This window comes from Aspergillus homomorphus, assembly GCF_003184865.1.
Source record: "Aspergillus homomorphus CBS 101889 unplaced genomic scaffold BO97scaffold_42, whole genome shotgun sequence".
NCBI lineage: Eukaryota > Fungi > Ascomycota > Eurotiomycetes > Eurotiales > Aspergillaceae > Aspergillus > Aspergillus homomorphus.
Genome location: NW_020291928.1, coordinates 73,883 through 97,443, shown reverse-complemented (window position 1 = coordinate 97,443; position 23,561 = coordinate 73,883). Strand labels below are relative to the sequence as shown.

Below are 23,561 nucleotides of genomic sequence, written 5' to 3'. Positions count from 1 at the left end.
CACCCTGCGACTGTTGCCCGTCAACGCATCAGTCCACAAAAATAGCTTGGTGGCTGCGCAATGACCGTCCATCTCCGATCTAGACCAATGTCTCCGTTATCAAAGTTGGAGAGTTCTGCTGAGAGGCAAAGCAAAGGATAGGATTGTGAAGGATTGTGATCATGGTCGATGGATGCCAAACCCTGCCCTGTACTGCTGGTAGTATGGACTCATATCTCTTAAAGCGAAACGCCGGTTGAAGAGTAGTATAAGAATGACTACGGGGTATCAACAACATGATGGCAGCAGCAAAAGCGAAGGAGATGCGCCAAAAAGATGCAACCGACCGCTGCACTTCCTAAGCGGTTATCCTGCGATCGCTGCTACGCGCAGAAACTGCGGTGTCCGCGACCCAGTACCACGAGTACGAGTGACGATGCGAGTTGCATTCGATGTCTCCGTCAGAAGGTGGAATGTGTTTATAGCACTGCTTTGCCCAAGGGGAGGCCCCGGGCTGCGGCCCGTGCTTCTGCTGCTGGAGCGGGAGCTACCAATATAACTACATCTACAACGACGACGACGACTGCTCCGTCTATCTCAGATACTGTCCCTCCCATCTTCTCCGCTGAAGACCTGGCATCGTTCCCCGGTCTCTCCACTTCCGGTTGGCTTCCCGACACATCTTGGGAGGATACTTTTAGTTTCCTATCGCCCCAAGTCGTGCCGCAGCCACCACCACCACCTCCTCTTGATCCCACTCCCCCTCCCCCTCGTTCATCCCCAGCATCGATCTTAGAGAACCATGAGAATTGCGTTGGACGGCTCTCGGATTTAGCCATACGTCTTCACGCCGTCTACCGAACCACACGAGCGCTGTCTGATCATCCCCACATCACCAATGCCGCCTTTGAAGCTGTTGCTACACTCTTTAATGCCCCCTCATCACCACCTCCCAGTGCCACCACCACCACCACCACCACCACCAACAATCTCCGTGAGACATTCACATCCTCCCATCACCTCCTAGAAACCATTTCTCATCTCCTCTGGACCACACCCACCAACAATCTCTCGACTGCACCCGCTGCTGCTGCTGCGGCGGCGGCTGCTGCGACGGCGGACGAAACAGTGATATACCACTTCACCATAGCCTGCTACAGTCTTCTCCTCCTCATCTACGCTACCCTCCTCACCGCCCTCCACCGCGATGCCCTAACTCACGCCCAACCACCATCATCATCGACAACCACCACCACCACCACCACCACCAATACTACCAGCCGCGACAACCCCAGCACCTGGTGCTCCGCCCCCTCCCTCATCGAACTCCGCCTCGTCCTCCTCTTCCACCTGATCACCTATTTCCTGGATCGTCTCCAGCAAATGGTCAGGATGTATACCGCCGAGTTCGAAAAGCAGGCCACCAACAGCAGCAGCACGAGCACTACCGCAACAGCCGGGAGACGACCACCACCCACAAGCACAAGCCGGGGATGGAATGAGGAAGTAGAGGAGGAGGGGGAGGAGGAGGAGATGATGATGATGGTCGAAGAGCCCTGGGAGCAGCATCTGCCGCCCGCGCCCACCTCCTCCTCTCTGGGCTCCATCTCCGAGTTAGAGACCCGGGCGCGATCGGCGTTGATGCAGTTGCGATGGTCGTTGGTGGCTGCTCGGGGTGGGTTGGTTGATGTCTAGTCTTAGATGCTTCGGTTTGTGAGGGACAGGGTGTTCTGGTCGGAAGCTGAGTAAGACACAGATAGATAAGTGATGACTTTTTGGAGTTGTTGTTGTTGTTGTATTATGTTATGTTAGTCTTTGGTTTTGATTATCTGGGTAGAATTTAGAAGCAGAAACGTGTAGGCTTTTGCTGGGTGGTGAATGGAATTCGTTTCTTATTGCTTTGGACTGGACTTTTACAAAGGAATATGTTTGACGTTTAGCTTGTCAATTTTTAGATGCAAGTAATTTAGTTGATAACCATGATGCGCATGACAAGACAGACGGGCCCCGTCTTTTCAATTGGAGGAAGTATTTTGAGTGTAGTAAGGCCTCTTGCAAGTTGAGGGTACTTAGCCGAGCATCCAGCCTGCTTTTGACATTTAGCTCTGATCATCTGACTGACCGATGGTTTCCTGGTAATGAATCTATGTAGCGCCTAAGATCAAATCAAGCAGCCACCCTCGGTCTCACGCGCACCATCAACTCAGGCTTCTGCCACAGCCTCATGACGCGACACCGCTGCAACCAATCGCGACTAAACCGCTCATCCAACTCCATATCAAACGACCAGACCATCTTGGCGAGGATCAAGCGCATCTCCGCGTACGCCAAGTTCCGTCCGAGACAGCTGCGCGGCCCGAAGCTGAACGGCTGGAACGCGGCGCGGTTATCGGTGACGTATCGCTCGTCACCGAGCCACCGCTCCGGCACCCAACAGTCAGGATCCCGGAAGTTCCTGTCCGAGTGATACGCCGCGTAATGACTGACCGAGAGCACCGTGCCCCCAGGCATCCACCACCCACTCACCGTCTCCCCGCCGGGAGGCACCCGACGGATGAATCCCACGGGCACGGGCGGGAAGAACCGGAGCGCTTCGGCGATCACGGCGTTCAGGTAGGGTGTCCGCTTGGCGTTGGCCACGGCCTCCAGCGTGATGGCCTCGTAGCTGCGGAACTCCGTCCGGATCTCCTGCTGTAGGGTTCGTAGTACGCGGCTGTGCGTGCAGAGTAGGTACGTCGCTCCGCTTAGTAAGGTCGCTGTCGTCTCGGACCCCGCTGTTGTCATTAGTGTTGCGTTGGAGTCGATCTCTGCTCGGGTGAGTTTCGTGGCCCCTTGTGTGGTGGTGGTGTTGGCCGCCAGGATGTGGCTCATGAAGTCTGGTCGGGGCGTGGCCGTGTTGATTCGTTTGGTTACTTGGGTGGAGACCCAGTTCTGGGGTTTTCCATATGCTTTGTTAGCGAGATTTGAGGAGGGGGGGTTTACTGGGGTATGTTTGGGGGGTGTACCGCGTATTCCTTTCGTTTCTGGATCAGCCCTTTATCGACTATCAGGTTACCCAGGAGGCGGAGCCACGGGTAGTAGGCGAGGATGTAGATCATCCGGAGGGATCGGAGCGATTGGAAGAGGAGCGCCACGTATTGGTGCGTGGAGAGGTCCTGGAGGCACCCAAAGGGCTCCCCTGCAGTTTATTCATCAGGAATGGATCGAGGTGCGTGCCAGCGAGAGAAAATCATACCGAAGAGAAGATCGGCAATCACGTCAAACGTCGTCCAATTGTACCATTTCACCATGTCCACCGGTTCGTCGTTGGCCGATGTCACCTCCTTGAGTCGATCGATCAGTTGATTCACGTACCGCTGCACCAGTGGCTCCTGGCCCATGAGCGCCTTGTCGCTGAATGCATGGGCGAGTACCCGGCGGCCTAGCGAGAGGGAGGGTAAGAAGCTTGGAGTGAATGGATGAGGAGACATACACACGCACCTCGAGAGTGGTCCTCGTCGTTTGCTTGCAGGATAGACGGCGCCCCATTGCTCGGAGTCACGTACCACACTGGGTCCTATTGATGTTGGCCGATACGATACGCTTCATCTGGCCCCAGGAATGGGTCACTTACCTTGGGCATATTCAAATGCCCTTTCATCTTCCCCGTCCGAAACCCTGCACCCAACAAAATTAGACCCCTGATCCGCCTAATTTTTGCAGTCCGAAGAATGGCCTACCATAGATATCGGCAAACGCCGTCTCGCCACAGATGAGTGAGACTTCGTTGGGCGAGATGCGTACCACTTCCCCGTATCGCTGGTGCAGAGAGACGGTATTCTGAACCGTGGTGCCTGCAAGCAGATGTCTCGCGTAGGGGATCATGGAAATTGCATTCACACGAGGTCCAGGGATATGTCGGAGGGGGTCAAGACAGAGAGCGTAGATTACCTTGCTGAGAAGGTAGATGAAGGTCTTTTCGAGAGGAGTGAGTTAATGAATGGATTTGTTCATGCAGAAGGACACCAACGTACCCATCCGGCACCGATCCCTAGAATCACTCGCGGTGTCGCTAACCACGCTGCTATCGTGGTAATATCCATGACTAATGTACTTATTGCCATTCTGGTTCAGATTAAGTCGAAATGTGGGTGTTTCAGCGTCGACTCCAGTCGGGGTGGGTGCGCGTCGAATGCCTCGAACGAGTATGTTATATTCTGAAACCATTCAACTATTTCCTCGCTGAATGTGAGAATCAGCGCCCCTCGCTGATTTCGGTGATTTGCCCCAGAAGCAGAGCAGAAGACAAGGGTAGGTAGTTGCTAATCCTCGGAGATCGGTGGTTTCAAGTCTACTACAAAGCACGCTATCAATAGTGACCGAATTGTTAGTGAGGGGAAACCCCCGGCGCAGCGATTAGGGCTGATCAATCGGCGATTTTAGTAGATGTCCAACATAGAAGCCATATCGATAACGAACTAGGCTTATCACAATGTATCGAAGCTTTCAGCTTTAGTTAATAAGGCACACATTCAGGACAGAGCACCAGTCAATCATTGCAACCGAACAACACACAACAATGGCCCCTCATCCACAACCCGAACCCATCGCCATTGTAGGCAGCAGCTGCCGCTTCCCTGGCGGATCCAGCTCCCCATCCCGCCTCTGGCAGCTCTTGTCCAACCCGCAGGATGTCTCGAAAGAGATCCCAGAGGACCGCTTCGAGCTGCAAGGGTTCTACCACCCCAAGGGCGCCCACCATGGGACGACCAATGTCCAGCGCGCCTACACGCTGGACGAGGACGTGCGCATCTTCGACGCCGGCTTCTTCAACATCAGCCCCAACGAGGCCGACGCCATGGATCCGCAACAGCGGCTGCTCATGGAGGTCGTCTACGAGGCGCTCGAATCCGGGGGCCACCCCCTGGAGGGGCTCCGCGGGTCCGACACTGCCGTCTTTGTCGGGACGATGTCGGTCGATTATAACGATATCCTCATTCGGGATCTGGAGAGCACCCCGACCTATTTCTCGACTGGGACCTCGCGGGCGATCCTCGCCAATCGCATCTCTTATTGCTTTGATTGGCATGGGCCATCGATGACCATCGACACGGCTTGCTCGTCGAGTATGGTCGCTCTGCATCAGAGTGTGCAGGCTTTGCGGGCGGGCGAGGCCCGGGTCGCTGTTGCTGGAGGTACGGAGTTGTTGTTAGGGCCTGGTATGTATCTAATCTCAATCAAAGGATATGGGGCGTAACCAGCGGAATAAATGACTGACATGAAGTACTGTTCATAGAGCAATTTGTGGGAGAAAGCAAGATGAACCTTCTCTCGCCAACCGGGCGATCGCGCATGTGGGACGCCGATGCGGACGGCTACGCACGCGGCGATGGTGTCGCGGCCGTCATCTTGAAGCGCCTGAGCGATGCTATCGCCGATGGAGACCACATCGAGAGTATCATCCGTGACACCGGGGTCAACCAAGACGGCAAGTCAACCGGCCTGACCGTCCCCAGCTCCGAGGCCCAAGCAGCCCTCATCCGCAGCACATACGCCCGCGCGGGGCTTGATCTCAGCAACACCGACGACTGGCCGCAATTCTTCGAGGCGCATGGCACGGGCACCAAGGTTGGCGATCCTCGCGAGGCTGCGGCCATCAGTGGCTGTTTTGGCAGCCAGCCCATCCACGGCAATCCGCTGTATGTCGGCTCCATCAAAACCATCATCGGCCATACGGAGGGCACGGCCGGGCTGGCCGGCGTTTTGAAGGCGTCGCTGGCCATCCAACACGGTGTGATCCCGCCCAATATGTTGCTCAACCGCTTGAATCCGGATGTAAAGCCGTATTACACAAATCTGCAGATCCCGACCTCCCCGACACAGTGGCCGGTCTTACCGGCCGGAGTGCCGCGGCGGGCCAGCGTGAATAGCTTCGGTATGTTTCCTGCTATTCCCTGCTTTTGAGCTACCGCGACTAATTGTCGAACAGGTTTTGGAGGTACAAATGGCCACGCTATCATCGAGGGATACGAGCCGACGGTAAGTCAAATCGATGTTGAACAACAGCAGCAGCAGCAGCAGCAGCCAGTAGTACCAGTAACTCCATTCGTCTTCTCGGCTACGACGGAGGAGAGCTTAGTCGCTCTCCTTCAATCGTACTCGGACTATCTAAAGATCAATCCGACCATCGACCTCCACAGCCTCGCCTGGACATTACAATCTCGTCGGTCAGCCTTTGCTTTCAAGACTGCCGTGGCCGCCTCCACCAGCGATGGTCTCGTCTCCCGTCTGGAAAGCAAAGTAAGGCAGGCAAAGAGCACACCACCGACTCCAGCCGGCGTGCGCTCGACCCCAGCGACACCGCACCTGCTGGGGGTCTTCACTGGCCAGGGAGCCCAGTGGCCAACAATGGGTGCCTGCTTAATCCAATGCTCCGCTACCGTGCGTGAAAAGCTGGAGCAACTTGACCACTCCCTCGCCACGCTGCCGGAAGCCGACCGGCCCTCGTGGCGGATCGCGGATCAGCTCCTGGCTCCAAAGGGGGAATCTCGCCTCAGCGAGGCGGCCCTCTCCCAGCCCCTGTGCACCGCCGTGCAAGTGGTCCTCGTCGATCTCTTGCGCAGCGCCGGAATCACCTTCGACGCGGTGGTGGGCCACTCCTCCGGCGAGATTGGTGCCGCCTACGCGGCCGGCTTCATTTCCGCCGACGACGCCATTCGGATCGCCTACTACCGGGGCGTGCACGCAGAACTCGCGCACGGACAGACCGGCCAGAAGGGCGCGATGCTGGCGGTCGGAACCTCGTGGGAAGACGCCCAGGAATTGATCGACCTGCCCGCCTTTGAGGGCAAAGTCCGCATCGCCGCGCATAACTCGGCCGCCAGCTTGACGCTCTCCGGCGATGCCGATGCCATTGCCCATGCCAAACGTGTCTTTGACGAGGAGAAGAAATTTGCGCGGCTGTTGCTGGTGGACACGGCCTATCACTCGCATCATATGCTTCCGTGCAGTGGACCGTACATTGAGTCCCTGCGGGCGTGTCGGATTCAGGTCAACAAGGATCGCGATTCTTCGTGCACCTGGTTCTCGAGTGTCTGGGCCGATGGCAAGCCTATGGTGGCGGGCGAAGAGCAGTTGCAAGACGTCTATTGGAGTGACAATATGGTCAATGCGGTCTTGTTCGCTGATGCCGTTAAACGTGCCGCCGCCAACGAGACTCCCAACCTGGCCATCGAGGTCGGGCCTCATCCGGCGCTGAAGGGCCCTGCACAACAGAACATCTCCGACGTGCGCCTTTCCTCCCCCCCACTTCCGTACACGGGGCTACTCAGTCGAGGGAGTAGCGATGTCGAGGCCTTCTCCGATGCTCTGGGCTTTGTGTGGACGTACCTTGGCCCGGACACGGTGGGCTTCCAGTCCTATACCCAGCTGGTGACCCCAGCAGCGCCGGCACCAAAGCTTCTGGTCGGGCTGCCTTCTTATCAGTTCAGCCGCGATCGAATCCATTGGCATGAGTCTCGTCGAGCGAAGAAGATGCGACAACGCGGGGCCGCCTTTCATGAGCTCCTCGGGGTGCCATCCCCAGACAACACTGACCAGGACCTCCGCTGGACCAACTTCCTCAAATCTAGCGAGATCCCTTGGCTGGATGGGCATAAGCTCCAAGGCCAAACCGTCTTCCCCGCGGCAGGATACGTGGCTATGGCGCTGGAAGCCGGCAAATGGCTGGCCGGGGATCGGAGTGTGCAGGTGCTGGAAGTTCGCAACCTGACCATTGATCGTGCCATCACTTTCGACGACGGGGCGGGCTTCGCCGTCGAGACCCTGGTGGCTCTGACTGGGATCAGTCCGAGGAGCGCAACAAAGAGCAGCAGCAGCAGCAGCAGCCAAATGGCCGACTTCGCCGTCTACGCTTGTCCAAACACGGGGTCGCTGGGTATGGAGCTGGTCTCAAGGGGCCGAGTGCATATTGTCTACGGCGCACCGTCCTTCTCGGTCCTCGCCTCCACTCCCCTGGATGACTCGAACATGACCGCCATCGACCGTGAACAGTTCTACTCCACCCTTTCCGGGCTGGGATATGGCTACAACGGCCCCTTCCACACCTTGGCCGAGACGAAACGGCGATGGGGCCAAGCCTCCGCTACCGTAGCCACGTATGCGTATTCGGATGACGAGCAGCCCTTGATTCTCCATCCGACCATGCTGGACGTGGCTTTCCAGGCCTCCTTCCTGGCGCAGACCAGCCCCGGCGATGAGCAGCTGTGGTCCCTCCACGTGCCGACCTCTATCAAGTGCGTCCGGGTCAACCCGGAGCTGTCGGCCTCGCTGCCCGCCGCGGCCTCCGTAGAGCTGCCTCTGTCCGCCGTGTTGCATGAACCGGAGTCCATCTCGCTCCACAGCAGCGTGGATGTTTTCGTCGAGAACAAACGCGAGACCCTGCTGCAGGTCGAAGGGCTAGTTATGAAGCCCTTCTCCCCTGCCACGGCCGCCGATGATCGTCCCATGTTTTCAACCATGGAGTATGGTGTCGCGGTACCCAATGCGGCTGTCGCCACTGGGCATGAGCACCCAACTGATGAGGAGGTCGCGTTGGCGGGGGTTTGTGACCGGGTGGCGTATTTTTATTTGCGCGCCTGGGAGGCAAAGGCGGGTGGTGATGAAACGGAGAGATTCCGCCATCTGCTGTCCACTTCTTCGGTGACAAAAGCGTGCATCAGCGATGGGGAAAAAGATATCCAGGCATTGATCAGCAAGTATCCCGAGAGCACCGACTTGCAGCTCCTTGCGACTCTAGGAGACAGCTTCTCTACTGAGAATACCCTAGCTCAGCCTCTCCTCGATGAATGCTTCACTCGCGGCCTAGGATTTGCTCGCGCGAGCTCTGGCCTGGCACAGACGGTGCAGCAGATCTCTCACCGTTATCCACATGCAAATATTGTCGAAATTGGTACAGACTACCTATCTCTCCCGCCGATGAAAGTGCTGAAATGCTAACGAATCGTATCAGGAGCTGGACGCGGTCATGCCACCGAAACTGTGCTCAGTGTCATCGGTAACGCCTATTCATCCTATACCTTTACCGACACCTCCGATGACATGTTCGGTACCGTGGCCGAGATGTTCCAGGCCCACAGCAAGAAGATCGCTTACAAGGCCTTCGATCCAGCCAAGGCTCCGTCCGCGCAAGGATTCACAGAACATTCCTATGATGTTGCCATTCTCCCCAATAGCCTCTATACCAGCTCGTCGCTTCCAACAGCGTTGGGAAATATCCGGCGCCTGCTGAAGCCCGGTGGCTATCTTGTCGCGTCAGCGATCACGCAAGACTCCGTTCGCATCCAGGCCCTGCTAGCCGGCGTCTCGCGCTCGTCAGACGGTCCGAGAGCATCCGCCTCAAACTGGCACAGCGCATTGCGCAAGGCTGGGTTCTCTGGAATCGACACGATCAGCGCTGAGGCAGATCGACGAGTGTGGCCCATCTCCGTCCTCACGGCGCAGGCGATCAATGACCGGACCCAGCTGCTGCGGAAACCACTGTCATCCTCCTTCAAGGGTGGATTTCTCCGTCTGCATGCATTGGTCATCCTCGCAGGCAAGTCGTGGGAGAGCTCCCGTCTGGCGGAGGAGATCTCCGACCTGGCAGGGCGATTCTGCGACAGGGTCACGGTGCTCCAGGAGCTCCCGACTGACGACGACGAGATCTCACCCGCGGCGACCTTCATCTCGCTGCTGGACCTGAGTGAGCCCGTGTTCGAGGCACTGAGCGAGGAGAAGATGGAGGGACTGAAGTGCCTGTTCGAGCTGGCTAAGAATATCCTTTGGGTCACACATAACGCTCGGGCGGGGAACCCGTATCATTACGCTAGCATTGGATTCGGACGCTCGATCGCGTACGAGATGCCGCATTTGACGTTGCAGTTCCTGGATCTGGACGAGGTGGTTGACGACGTCGTCGCGGGCTCGCGGCTGATCACCGAGAGCGTCGTGCGTCTCGCGGCGCTGGTCGAGTGGGAGGATACGGAGATGCTGTGGTCCCTAGAGCCGGAGTTGTACGTTGAGAAGGGTCAGGTCCTGGTGCCCCGGATTCGGCCCAACGATGAGCAGAATGCTCGTATCAATTCGCTTCGACGCCCGGTCAGCGAGGTGGTTGATCCTCGTCAAGGAACGGTGCGGGTTGTTCCTCAGGCTGATGACGGGGCGTCGTCCTTGGTTCTGCGAAAGGAGCCTGGGGATAGTAGTCCCCTGGCCGTGCAAATAAGACAGTCCGCTTTGTATGCTCTCGCTGTTATAGGTGGATCGATGTTTTTCGTCGGCATTGGCACCAAGGAGGCAACAGGCGAGACGGTTATTGCCTTGTCTGACACAAATGCCTCTCGCAGCGTTCCCTTGGTCTCCCTTCCTATTAATATTGCTGATCTCGACCAGAGCGCTGAGCTTCTGGCTTCCACGGTCAACCACCTTCTCGCGGCATCAACCCTGGCTTCCATCCCCGCCAACGGCCATCTGCTCGTGCATGAACCGGGCCCTGATGGCTCGCTGGCTTCAGCCTTGACTTCCCAGGCTGCGGAGGAAAATGTCCGGGTGACTTTCAGTACTTTCAGTACCAACAGTGCTACCACCGGAGACGCGAGGTGGATCAAGCTGAACCCCTGGACACCGGAGCACTTGCTCAAGCAGCAATTGCCAGCGGGAATAACCCATTTCGCTGATCTCGCGTCCCCGGGAAGTCAGATCAGGAAATACCTGCCTTTCGGATGCAGGCCCATCAGCGTGCATGATCTGGCTCGTGCTCAAGCTACTAATCATTCTTCCAGTGACGACAGAATCGCTCTTTTTGAGGCCCTCAAAGGAGCAGCCAGTAGGGCAATAGCAGCTACTGTGAGAACAGCCGCGGGGCCCATTGCCCAGACAGCCGTTCTTCCTAGCCAGATCAGGGACCCAGAGCTTCAGTCTTCTCCCGTCAGCACCATCGACTGGACCGTCGAGGCCACTGTGTCAGCTGAGGTGCGGCCTCTCGACGCAACCCACTACTTTTCGCGAGATCGAACGTACCTTCTGGTTGGTTTAGCTGGCCAGCTGGGTCAGTCGATCTGCGAGTGGATGGCTCGCCATGGGGCTGGCACGGTCTGCTTGACCAGCCGGAGTGCGAAGGCCGACCCGGACTGGCTGGAAGCCATGCAGAAGCTCGGCACGACGGTTCGATTTGACGTCCTGTAAGTACATCCCTCTTTCCCCAAATTCACCCTCCAAGCACGCAAAATTAACAGCCTGTACAGGGATGTAACGAAGAGGGAGCAGGTCGAACAGCTTGTCTCCGAGCTCGGCACCACCTGTTCCCCGATCGCAGGCGTCATCAACGGTGCAGCAGTCTTCAACGACATGCTCTTCTCGGAGATGTCCCTCGAAGTGATGGAGCGTGTCACGCAGCCGAAAATCGTCGGGACCAAGAATCTGAACGAGGTCTTCGGGACCACACCGCTGGATTTCTTCGTCGTGCTCTCCTCGCTGACCTCGGTGATTGGCAACAGCGGCCAAACCAATTACACTGCCGCCAACGCGTACATGACGGGCCTGGTGAGCGAGCGACGGAGCCGGGGACTAGCCGGATCGTCGCTGGAGATTGGCCGGGTGGCGGGGATTGGGTATATGGAACGAGCAGGCGACATTGCGCGCGAGCAGCTGATTCGGTTCGGATTCATGGCGATCTCGGAGACGGATCTCCATCAGTTGCTAGCCGAAGCAATCCATGCTGGAGCGCCAAGCTCGGCTATGGCGCCGGTGGTTACCACGGGGTGTCGGACGGCACGCGACGACGAGGAGGTTCCCGTGGCCTGGTTCCATGACCCGCGGTTTTCGCATAAGGTAATCGAGGCCCGTGGGCAAGGGGCTGCGAGTGAGGGTAAGAAGAGCGCCCTGCCGGTCCGCGAGCAGTTAGCGCAGGCGGCGAGCAAGGAGGAGGCGTTCAGGATCCTCAAGAACTGCTTCGCGGCCAAACTGGCGATGATCTCGCGACTGAGCGATGACCAGGTCGGCCACAACGTTCCGCTGGTAGAACTGGGGATTGACTCCTTGGTTGCGGTCGAGGTTCGGGGTTGGTTCCTTAAGGAGCTCAAGACTGATATGCCTGTTCTTAAGGTGTTGGGAGGGGGCTCAGTGGCCGATCTGTGTCAACAGGCTTTGGAGAAACTCCCGGAGACTCTGCTGCCAAATCTCGGGGGGTCTGTGGCTGCACACCCTGCGACAGTGTCGAAGCCAGCAGCCGCCCCTCCTCCTGCGCCTAAGAGCGAAGACTCCAGTGCCTCGTCCGCGGGGCCCTCGTCAGGAAGTCGATCTCCCTTGGAGACCCCTTTCACACCCCCAGGAGAAGAGGAGGCCAAGCAAGTCAACCTGTCGGAGGCAGCGGAGAGAGCGGCCATGTTCCAGGAGGGAAAGCAAACCGATTCTCCCGCGTATGTGAAGAGCGAGCTTCTATCGTTTGCCCAGTCGCGCTTCTGGTTCCTGCGTCTGCTCATTGAAGACCAGACCACCTTCAACGTCTGTTTCTATTATCGGATCACCGGTAATCTCCGCGTGGGAGACCTCGAGCGTGCCGTGCGTCTCGTCACCAACCGCCACGAATCCCTCCGAACGTGCTTTGTGGCCGATGAGAAGGAAGCGGATCTCGCGCACCAGATGGTCCTCCGTCAGTCGGTGATCCGGTTGGAGCGAAAGAAGATCGACCGGTTGGAAGAACTGCACGCGGAGTATGCTGCTATGAAAACCATCCCCTTCGACATCGCCAGTGGCAAGGTGCTGCGTCTCATCCTCTTGACTTTGTCACCCACGGAGAACTACCTTCTCTTCAACTACCACCACATTCTCATGGACGGTGTCAGTCTTCAGAACTTCTTGTCGGATCTCGAGAAGGCATACCAACGTCAGCCTCTCGGGCCGCCGCCTCGCCAGCTGCCGGATTTCTCTCGGAGCCAACGCGCTGCATTCCAGCAGGGCAAGATGAACGAGGATGTCACCTACTGGCGCCAGGTATTCCCCGACGGTCACCACCCGGTCTTGCCGTTGTTGCCTGTGGCCAAGCTGAACACACGTGCGCCCATGAAAGCCTTCAATGTGAACCAGGTCCAGTGCCGCCTGTCAAAGACCCTGGTGAATCAAGTCAAGGAGCGCGCCAAAGCCCATCGATCAACAACCTTCCACTTCTACCTAGCTGTCTTCCGGATGATGCTCTTCCGCTTCACCGAGGCAAAAGACCTGACCATCGGAATCGCCGATGCCAATCGCAACGATAGTGATGTGATGGGCACCATCGGTCTCCTGTTGAACCTTCTTACCCTGCGGTTCCAAAACGAGTCAACCCAGTCCTTCGGGAACTGCCTCGCAGAGTCTCGGGACAAGGCCTACGAGGCGCTGCATCATTCCCGCGTCCCGTTCGATGTGCTTCTGAAGGAGCTCAACGTGCCCCGCTCGGCGTCGTACAGCCCGTTCTTCCAGGCCTTCTTTGACTATCGCCAAGGCCACCAGGAGAAACAGCAGTTTGGAAACACGGAACTGGAAATGGTGGAGCTTCATCCGGGACGGACAGCATATGACATGACTCTGGATATTACGGATAGCGTGGACAGTGCGCTCGTCCTTTTCCGGACTCAGGCCGGGTTGTATGATCCGACGGCTACCCAGTTATTGCTCGATACATATGTCTATCTTTTGAAAACCTTTGCTGATAACACCTCCCTGGCTCTGGGAGATGTGTCTCTGTTCAGTGATGAGCAACGGAAACGCGCAGTGGATGTTGGGCGCGGTGAGTTAATATCGTAGACTTCAAACGTATCGAAACCGTTACTAATTGACCTTTTGCAAGGGCTGGATCTCAAATCGGCATGGCCGGAAACCCTCCCCCTTCGCATTGACCAGATCGCTACTACCAACAGGGACCGGATTGCTCTCAAGGATGGCCACGGACGGATCCTCACCTACGCCGTCATGATCAACCGCATCGAGGCCATCGCCGAGGAACTGCAGAATTCGGGCGTTCAGGAAGGTCATCGAGTCCTCGTATTTGAAGATGCCACGGCAGACTGGCCCTGCTCAATGCTTGCCATCATGCGCCTGGGGGCCGTCTATGTTCCGCTGGATCTGCGAAACCCTCTGCCGCGCCTGGCTGATGTCGCCGCCAACTGCGAACCAGCAGCCATCCTGGTGGACAGCACCACGGCCAAGGATATTGACCAGGTGAATGTAACCCAGGCCAAGGTGGTCAATGTCTCACGCGCCAGTGTGAAGCCCAGCAAACGAGTACCCAATGTCTCGCGCGGTGATGCGGTAGCCGCCATCTTGTACACGAGTGGATCAACCGGTAAACCCAAGGGAATTGTGGTCAAACATTCCGGTCTGCGCAACGAGATCGAGGGCTACACGACCCAGTGGGGGCTGCGCGCCGAACGTGCCCTACAGCAGAGCGCCTTCACCTTCAACCATTCCTCGGATCAGATCTATACGGGCCTGACCAACGGTGGGACTGTGTACATCGTTCCGTGGAGCAAGCGGGGAGATCCGGTTGAAGTCAGCCAGATCGTCCAGGAAGAAGGCATCACTTACACCAAGGCCACCCCAGCAGAATACGGCCTGTGGCTGGACTATGGGAATGCCAACCTGCGCAAAGCGACAAACTGGCGCTTTGGCTTTGGAGGGGGTGATTCGCTGACCCCAACCCTTCTGCAGCAACTCGCGGCCCTTGGCCTGCCGCAACTACGCTTCTTCAACTCGTATGGGCCCACGGAAATCTCTATCTCGTCGACTAAAATGGAAATCGCCTATCGAGAGAAACAGCCTGAAGGTCGCATTCCCTGTGGATATTCGCTGCCGAACTATGCAGCTTACATCCTGGACGAACAGCAAAGGCCCCTCCCCGTTGGCATGCCTGGGGAACTGTGGATTGGCGGTGCAGGGGTGTCGCTGGGGTATCTGAACAATCCCGAGCTGACCGACTATCACTTCTACCCGGATCCGTATGCCACCCCGGAGTATCTCGCCCAGGGCTGGACACGGATGTATCGGACCGGAGACATTGCGCACTTGCAGGCGGACGGAGCCCTGGTATTCCACAGTCGAGTCGCCGGTGATGCACAAGTCAAGATCCGCGGACTGCGCATTGAGCTCGGTGACATCGAGAGCAACATCGTGAAGGCCTCCGATGGGGCTCTGCGTGAAGCGGCGGTGACTCTTCGCGACGGCGATCCTCCTCTGCTGGTAGCTCATGTCGTCTTTGCCCCGAACCATACCATCACTAATACGGAGGCTTTCCTCGACCATCTCTTGCAGCATCTGCCCGTCCCGCAGTACATGGTGCCTGTCATGGCCATTCCCCTCGACCGCATGCCATTGAGTAACCATTCCAAGGTTGACCGGAAGGCCCTCAAAGCACTCCCTCTGCCGCGACGCACCGTGTCCTCCGAGGCAGCGGATGATGTCCTGAGCGAGACAATGCTTCAACTGCGTCGCGTATGGGAAGAGGTCCTCCACACGGAGGAACTCGGCCTGCAGATTGTCCCATCGACCAGCTTTTTCACCGTTGGGGGAAACTCCCTCCTCGTCGTCCGCCTACAATCCCGCATCCGACACCTGTTCAACGTGACGGTGCGGCTGGTTGACCTCCTCGAAGCCAGCAGCCTCAGCGCCATGGCGAAACTGATTGAAGAAAGCACGCCAGTCAACGCAATCGACTGGAAACACGAATCCGCACTTCCGCCCGACGCGACGGCACTCTCTCCCTTCATTATCCCCGCCCAACACCACCTCAAAGCCACCGGCCGCGTCATCCTAGTCACCGGCGCCGCAGGATTCCTCGGCAAACACATCCTCACCGAGCTGATCTCCCACCCTCACATCCGGCAAATTCACTGTATTGGCCTCCGCGAAAAGACCCCCGGCACACCGCGGACCCTCGCCGTGTCCTCCGAAAAGATCGTCACACATGCAGGGGACCTCTCCGACCTAAACCTTGGCCTGTCCGAATCCACCTTCGCCACTTTGGCCCAAGAAGTCGACTCAATCCTGCACATGGGCGCCGTCCGCTCCTTCTGGGATAATTACCACCTCCTGCGTGCGAGTAACGTCCTCCCCACCCGGGAACTGGTCAAATTCGCTGCCCCGCGCCAGATCCCGATACACTATATCTCCACTGCGGGCGTCCTCCCCGCCAATGCAGCAGGAACAGACGACAGTGTGGTAGCGCAGTCTGTCGCCGCCCATCCACCCCCGACGGACGGATCCCAGGGATATATCGCTACGCGCTGGGTCTGCGAACAACTGCTCCACGCCGCCACAACACAGCTGCACATCCCAACCACCATCCACCGCTTCGTTCCCGCTCCTACCAGGGAATCTGGGGAATCCACCCTTTCCGCTCTGCAGCACTTCCTCACCTTCATCGACTCCCTCTCCCTGAAACCCGATTTCCGCGGCACGAAGGGTCATTTCGAGATGATTCCCGTGCATCGCGCAGCGGGCTCCCTGGCTAGTGTCTTAATCCAGGAACCCGGGATACACACCGCAGAGGAGGACAAGAACTCGGCCCCTCGCTTCGTACACCACGAGTGTCCCGTGCGGATCGACATCGGGGGGATGGAGCGGTTCATGGAGCAGGAGAGAGGAGACACCCCGCTGCCGGCGATCCCGCTGCTCAAGTGGATCGGGCTGATGAAGCGCAGCGGGTTGGAGTATTTTGTCACGAGTCAGGTGTTGGTCATGGGGGATGGGGGGGAGTTGGAGTCCCGACGGTGATGGGCTGTGCCTTGGTTATTGCTGGCAAAGGCATCTTTTATAGGCCCGAAACTATTGGTGTCATGATCGAACGGAGGATGTGGAATACTAAGTTAGCCATCCTGTGACGACGGTTCATTAGGAATATGTCGACGTTGTTTCAACGGCTGTAGCCTTATTATATAGATCTAAGAATTGGCTGATTGAGGTAGTGTGAAGAAGTTAATGTTTCCAAACTAGAGTATAGCACTTTGAATTCCCCTCGCGGGTAGATCTGCCTAAGGCCTTCTTGCGAGGGGCCGTGTTAGGTATGGGCTATCGGGATTAATATCCTTCCAACATTTTGATGTTCAAGATGAAAGAGAAATACCTTTGATTATCTATTAGCAATTGTCTATCACTATCTCATTCTAAGCGCAGTAAGCAGAGAGGAGGTTCAGCAAAATAGTTCACTTATACACTATTACGTCAGTGGTCGCCGGCTCCCTGCGAACGTGTTGGGCAGATTCACCAACTTCTCAATTGGAAGACAGCCGGGTTTAGATTGAGCCATTGAGAGGCCATGTGAAGGCTGCAAGAGATAGTATGCGGTGAATATCTGGACAGTCTGTGATCAGGTCTCAACAACGAGACTGAGATTCAATTGAGGTGGCTACCCTGAATCAATCTTATATCAGAAGTCAGGCAGGCACGGGCTGGAACCATCCCCTGGTGACAGCACGTGACGACGCCCATAAGCGACACCTCAGCAACGACGCCCGCGCCGGTCTCCTGAGGTCACTTCCCGCTTCCCCAGTTTACCTCTCCTCCTTCTCCCCCCCAATCCCTACTCATTCACACCTTTCCTCGCTTCCTCCCTCTTAATCTTTACGTCTCCTCCTCTCCTCCTCAATTCCTTACTTTCGCCTTTCTTTTCCTTCACGATCCGGTCATTTTTCTTGCGTGGCGTTCTGTTGGGTGGATGAGGTCGTCCTGCGGCCTTAGGTAAATATGGCTCCTCTACCGATCAAGTTCACGGAGCTCCTTAATGTAAGTCCTATTACTCTTCGCCGATGAGCTACTCCGCGCATGAGAAATGAGCTAACGCATTCGTCCTTCCGGTAGTTGACAGCGGCCGATATCGCGGTATGTGCTATTGCTTCGTTGGGCGACCACCCTTCGTCCGATCTGCGGACGCGCCCGCCGACACAACATTTCTGGTTCTAGCCATTGATCGCCTGCATACTGACTACCTATCTTCCCGGATATAGCCTGCATCCATTGGTTTCAACTCTTGTGTAAGTCGTCCGGTCTTGACCTCATCACCCCCTACTCCTCACTCGCATCACCTTGGGCTAACCAAGAGGCCTCCCTGTACAGACTCTAGAATCAGACCACTATGTGTGTGTCCGGCAAAAACTCGATGAGGACGACAAGCCCCAGGTCATTATAATCAATCTGAAGAACAACAATGAGGTCATCAAGCGGCCGATCAATGCGGACAGCGCTATCATGCACTGGGACCGCAACATCATCGCCCTCAAGGCTCAGGGTCGCACGATCCAGATCTTCGACCTGGCCGCGAAGCAGAAGCTCAAGTCGTCGGTGATGAATGAGGATATCGTCTACTGGAAGTGGTTCAGTGAAAAGTGCCTTGGTCTGGTGACGGAGCAATCTGTGTACCACTGGGATGTCTTTGACCCCACTCAGACCCAACCTCTTAAGATCTTCGACCGACTCCCTAACCTCGGCGTATGTATATCTCTGAGCCCCGCGACGCTGAGCCCCAATGGAACTAATCGCGTTGCTACTAGGGATGTCAAATCATCAACTACCGTGTCAATGACGACGAGAAGTGGATGGTAGTAGTCGGAATCAGTCAACAGCAGGGCCGTGTGGTGGGATCTATGCAGCTTTACTCCAAGGAGCGCGGAATCTCCCAGTTCATCGAAGGTCACGCCGCAGCCTTTGCTTCGATTCGCGTCGAAGGCTCCCCGCTTGAGCACAAGCTGTTCACCTTCGCGGTTCGGACACAGACCGGTGCCAAGTTGCAGATCGCCGAGATCGATCACCAGGAACCGAACCCCAGGTTCCAGAAGAAGGCAGTGGAGGTCTACTTCCCCCAGGAGGCTGTGAACGACTTCCCCGTCGCTATGCAAGTGTCTAAAAAGTACGACATCGTCTATCTGGTCACCAAGTACGGCTTTATTCACCTCTATGACCTTGAGACCGGCACCTGCATCTTCATGAACCGCATCTCCAGCGAAACCATCTTCACTACTGCCCCCGACTCCGACTCTGCTGGTCTGGTTGGTGTCAACCGCAAGGGTCAAGTTCTGTCCGTGAGCGTCGATGAGGGCAACATCATCCAGTATCTGATGGAGAACCCTGCCATGTCCGGCCTCGCGGTCAAGCTTGCTTCTAAGGCAGGCCTTCCTGGAGCGGACCACCTCTACCAGCAGCAGTTCGACAACCTTATCGCCCAAGGAAACTTCTCCGAGGCCGCCAAGATCGCCGCGAACTCGCCCCGTGGTTTCCTCCGGACCCCGGAGACCATTAACCGTTTCAAGAACGCTCCTCAGACCGGCCAGATGTCTGTCATCCTCCAGTACTTCGGTATGCTGTTGGACAAGGGCTCTCTGAACAAGTACGAGAGTGTGGAGTTGGTTCGCCCTGTTCTGCAGCAGAACAGAAAGCACCTTCTGGAGAAGTGGATGCGGGAGAACAAGCTGGAGGCCTCCGAGGAGCTTGGTGATATCGTCCGCCCTTACGACATGAATCTGGCGCTGTCAATCTATCTTCAGGCCAATGTTTCGCAGAAGGTCATCGCTGGTTTTGCTGAGACGGGTCAGTTTGACAAGATCCTCGCCTACTCGAAGCAGGTTGGCTACCAGCCGGATTACACCCAGCTGTTGCAGCACATTGTTCGTGTGAACCCCGAAAAGGGTGCCGAATTTGCTACGCAGCTTGCTAACGAGGAGTCGGGAGCTCTCATCGACCTCGACCGTGTTGTGGATGTGTTCCTGTCTCAAAACATGATCCAGCAAGCCACCTCGTTCCTTCTGGATGCCTTGAAAGATAACAAGCCTGAACATGGCCACCTCCAGACCCGTCTGCTTGAGATGAACCTTGTCAACGCTCCTCAAGTTGCTGACGCGATTCTTGGCAACGAGATCTTCACGCACTACGACCGTCCTCGGATCTCCCAGCTTTGCGAGAATGCCGGCCTTATCCAGCGTGCTCTTGAGAACACCGATGACCCGGCTGCTATCAAGCGGAACATTATTCGCACGGATAAACTGAGCCCCGAGTGGTTGATGGACTACTTTGGTCGTCTGTCCGTTGAGCAGACGCTTGACTGTATGGACACGATGTTGCAGGCTAACATCCGCCAGAACCTGCAAGCCGTCGTTCAAATCTGTACCAAGTTCTCTGATCTACTTGGTCCTTCCCGTCTGATCGCCTTGCTCGAGAAGTACCGCACCGCCGAGGGTCTCTACTACTACCTTGGCAGCATTGTCAACCTCAGCGAAGACCCCGAGGTGCACTTCAAGTATATCGAGGCTGCCACTGCCATGAATCAGATCACGGAGGTTGAGCGGATCTGTCGTGAAAGCAACTACTACAACCCTGACAAGGTCAAGAATTTCCTGAAGGAGGCCAAGTTGACCGAGCAGTTGCCTCTGATCATTGTGTGCGACCGGTTCAACTTCATCCATGATCTGGTGCTTTACCTTTACCAGAACCAGCAGTACAAGTCTATCGAGGTCTATGTCCAGCGTGTCAACCCTTCGCGCGCGCCCGCCGTCGTCGGTGGACTGTTGGACGTCGATTGCGATGAGAGCATCATCAAGAACCTCCTCTCTTCGGTCGACCCGGCCGTTATTCCCATCGACGAGCTTGTCTCTGAGGTGGAGAGCCGTAACAGGCTGAAGTTGCTTCTGCCCTTCCTCGAAGCCACACTTGCGACTGGTAACCAGCAGCAGGCTGTCTACAATGCCTTGGCTAAGATTTACATCGACAGCAACAACAACCCTGAGAAATTCCTTAAGGAGAACGACATGTATGATACCTTGACCGTTGGAAAGTACTGCGAGAAGCGCGATCCCAACTTGGCGTACATTGCCTATCGCAAGGGACAGAATGATCTCGAACTCATCAACATCACCAACGAGAACGCCATGTACCGTGCTCAGGCGCGCTACCTTGTCGAGCGCGCTGATCCGGAGATCTGGTCGTTTGTTCTCAGCGAGAACAACCAGCACCGTCGTTCCTTGGTCGACCAAGTCATCGCGACTGCCGTGCCCGAGTCGACCGAGCCGGATAAGGTGTCCGTGGCCGTCAAGGCTTTCCTTGAGGCCGATCTTCCTGGCGAGCTGATTGAGCTTCTCGAGAAAATCATCCTCGAGCCCTCGCCTTTCAGTGACAACGGCAGTCTCCAGAACCTGCTGATGTTGACCGCTGCTAAGGCTGACAAGAGCCGTCTGATGGATTACATCCACCAGCTCAACGAGTTCAGTCCCGATGAGATTGCTGAGATGTGTATCTCCGTTGGATTGTACGAGGAAGCTTTCGAGATCTACAAGAAGGTCAACAACTTCATCGCTGCCGTGAATGTATTGGTCGAGAACATCGTCAGCATTGACCGTGCTCAAGAGTTCGCCGAGCGGGTTGAACTGCCTGAGGTCTGGAGCAAGGTCGCCAAGGCGCAGCTCGATGGCCTTCGTATCTCCGACTCCATTGAATCGTACATCCGTGCTAGTGACCCCTCTAACTACCTTGAGGTCATCGAAACCGCAACCCACGCCGGCAAGGATGAAGATCTCGTCAAGTTCTTGAAGATGGCCCGTAAGACCCTGCGCGAGCCTGCCATTGACACTGGTCTCGCTTTCTGCTACGCCCGCCTGGACCAGCTCGCCGAGCTGGAGGACTTCCTCCGGACCACTAATGTGGCCGATATCGAGGCCTCGGGTGACAAGGCCTACGCTGAAGGTTACCACCAGGCAGCGAAGATCTTCTATACCAGTATCTCCAACTGGGCCAAGCTGGCAACTACTTTGGTTCACTTGGAAGACTACCAGGCGGCCGTGGAGTGCGCCCGTAAGGCCAACAGTGTCAAGGTGTGGAAGGAGGTCAACGAGGCTTGCGTCAACAAGAAGGAATTCCGTCTCGCCCAGATTTGCGGTCTTAACCTGATCGTCCACGCAGAAGAGCTCCAGGACCTTGTCCGTCAATACGAGCGTAATGGATACTTCGATGAGCTCATTGCAGTCTTGGAAGCTGGCTTGGGTCTGGAGCGTGCTCACATGGGCATGTTCACCGAGCTGGGCATTGCCCTCTCCAAGTACCACCCCGACCGGGTCATGGAGCATCTCAAGCTTTTCTGGTCCCGCATCAACATTCCCAAGATGATCCGGGCCTGCGAAGACGCAAGCTTGTGGCCTGAGTTGGTCTTCCTGTATTGCCACTACGACGAATGGGACAACGCGGCCCTGGCTATGATGGAGCGTGCTGCCGACGCATGGGAGCACCACTCGTTCAAGGACATCATCGTCAAGGTTGCGAACTTGGAGATCTACTACCGCGCCCTCAACTTCTACCTCCAGGAGCAGCCTCTGCTGCTGACCGACTTGCTCCAGGTCTTGACCTCTCGCATTGACGTCAACCGTGTCGTGCGCATCTTCCAGTCCTCCGACAACATCCCTCTCATCAAGCCTTTCCTGCTCAACGTTCAGACTCAGAACAAGCGGGCCGTGAACGATGCGATCAACGACCTGTTGATCGAAGAGGAGGACTACAAGACTCTTCGCGACTCGGTGGACAACTACGACAACTTCGATGCGGTGGCTCTTGCCCAACGGTTGGAGAAGCACGACCTGATTTTCTTCCGCCAGATCGCCGCCAACATCTACCGCAATAACAAGCGCTGGGAGAAATCGATTGCCCTGTCCAAGCAGGACAAGCTTTACAAGGACGCCATCGAGACTGCTGCCATCTCAAGCAAGTCGGAGGTGGTCGAAGAACTCCTTCGCTACGTAAGTTTTCATGGTCTTCTACTATTTTGGGAAAATGTATTGACGAACTGTGACTTTAGTTTGTGGACATCGGCAGCCGCGAGTGCTACGTTGGTATGCTGTACGCCTGCTACGACCTTATTCGCCCAGATGTCATCATGGAGCTGTCGTGGCGCCACGGGCTGCATGACTTCACGATGCCGTTCATGATCAACTTCTTGTGCGAGCAGACGCGGGCCATCGAGACCCTGAAGAAGGACAACGAGGAGCGGAAGGCGCGGGAGAAGACCCAGAAGGTGGAAGAGGACAACACGCCAATCCTGGGCGGGTCGCGGTTGATGTTGACACAGGGCCCGGCGGCGCCGGCACCCGCGCCCATGGGGTACGCGAACGGAATCACGCCGCAGGCGACCGGGTTCCGGCCGTTCTAAACGTACGACTTGTTATGCCCTCCTTACCCAGGGTTAGTGTATGTATAGCATGAGCGATGGGGAACGTTGTGGCCTGGCTCGGGTGGAAAGCTGAGCTTTGTCTCCGGAGCGCGGGGTGGGCTTTCTCCCGGGTAGGATGCACGAAATTTCCCTTCTGTTACTTGATGATCTTTCGTTCTTCTTCTCCATTTATTTAGTGGTTGTTGTTCTTCTTTTCTTCCCCCCTGATGTATTCAATCAGCCTTTTAAAAAGCTGTGGCTCTTTATCTCCTAGGCTCCGTGGATGGACCCGGTGGTTTATCGTAATTATCTTAGATGAATGGGATTATTGACTTACGAGGCTCATGACTTAGTTTGACGAACCGGAAAGTAGGCTACTTATTTGGATTTGCTCAGCGGCAGTGGTGGCCGCTGACCCGTG

General features: G+C 56.5%; 4 protein-coding genes across 4 annotated transcripts; 3 read left to right on the top strand and 1 right to left on the bottom strand.

The window, feature by feature from the left end:
* The first annotated feature begins 20 nt into the window (after positions 1–20).
* On the top strand, positions 21–1,766 carry BO97DRAFT_191103 (Zn(II)2Cys6 transcription factor domain-containing protein). The gene has a single exon (XM_025690463.1). It carries the CDS (start codon positions 316–318, stop codon positions 1,672–1,674), a length of 1,359 nt encoding a protein of 452 aa, XP_025548115.1. The 5' UTR covers positions 21–315; the 3' UTR covers positions 1,675–1,766.
* A 379-nt stretch (positions 1,767–2,145) lies between these two features.
* Positions 2,146–4,082, bottom strand: BO97DRAFT_472720 (cytochrome P450; the record flags this gene model as incomplete). The annotated part of the gene is made up of 7 exons (XM_025700162.1): positions 2,146–2,910; positions 2,985–3,157; positions 3,215–3,400; positions 3,460–3,535; positions 3,593–3,636; positions 3,699–3,933; positions 3,993–4,082. 7 exons carry the CDS (start codon positions 4,080–4,082, stop codon positions 2,146–2,148), a joined length of 1,569 nt encoding a protein of 522 aa, XP_025548114.1.
* A 186-nt stretch (positions 4,083–4,268) lies between these two features.
* Positions 4,269–16,938, top strand: BO97DRAFT_397180 (uncharacterized protein). Its single transcript, XM_025694116.1, has 6 exons — positions 4,269–5,177; positions 5,255–5,893; positions 5,948–8,908; positions 8,969–11,174; positions 11,238–13,756; positions 13,817–16,938. Exons 1-6 carry the CDS (start codon positions 4,538–4,540, stop codon positions 16,735–16,737), a joined length of 11,886 nt encoding a protein of 3,961 aa, XP_025548113.1. The 5' UTR covers positions 4,269–4,537; the 3' UTR covers positions 16,738–16,938.
* A 581-nt stretch (positions 16,939–17,519) lies between these two features.
* Positions 17,520–23,480, top strand: BO97DRAFT_445787 (clathrin heavy chain). Its single transcript, XM_025698587.1, has 6 exons — positions 17,520–17,745; positions 17,821–17,841; positions 17,967–17,993; positions 18,076–18,447; positions 18,510–22,730; positions 22,790–23,480. Exons 1-6 carry the CDS (start codon positions 17,707–17,709, stop codon positions 23,138–23,140), a joined length of 5,031 nt encoding a protein of 1,676 aa, XP_025548112.1. The 5' UTR covers positions 17,520–17,706; the 3' UTR covers positions 23,141–23,480.
* Positions 23,481–23,561: the final 81 nt, after the last annotated feature.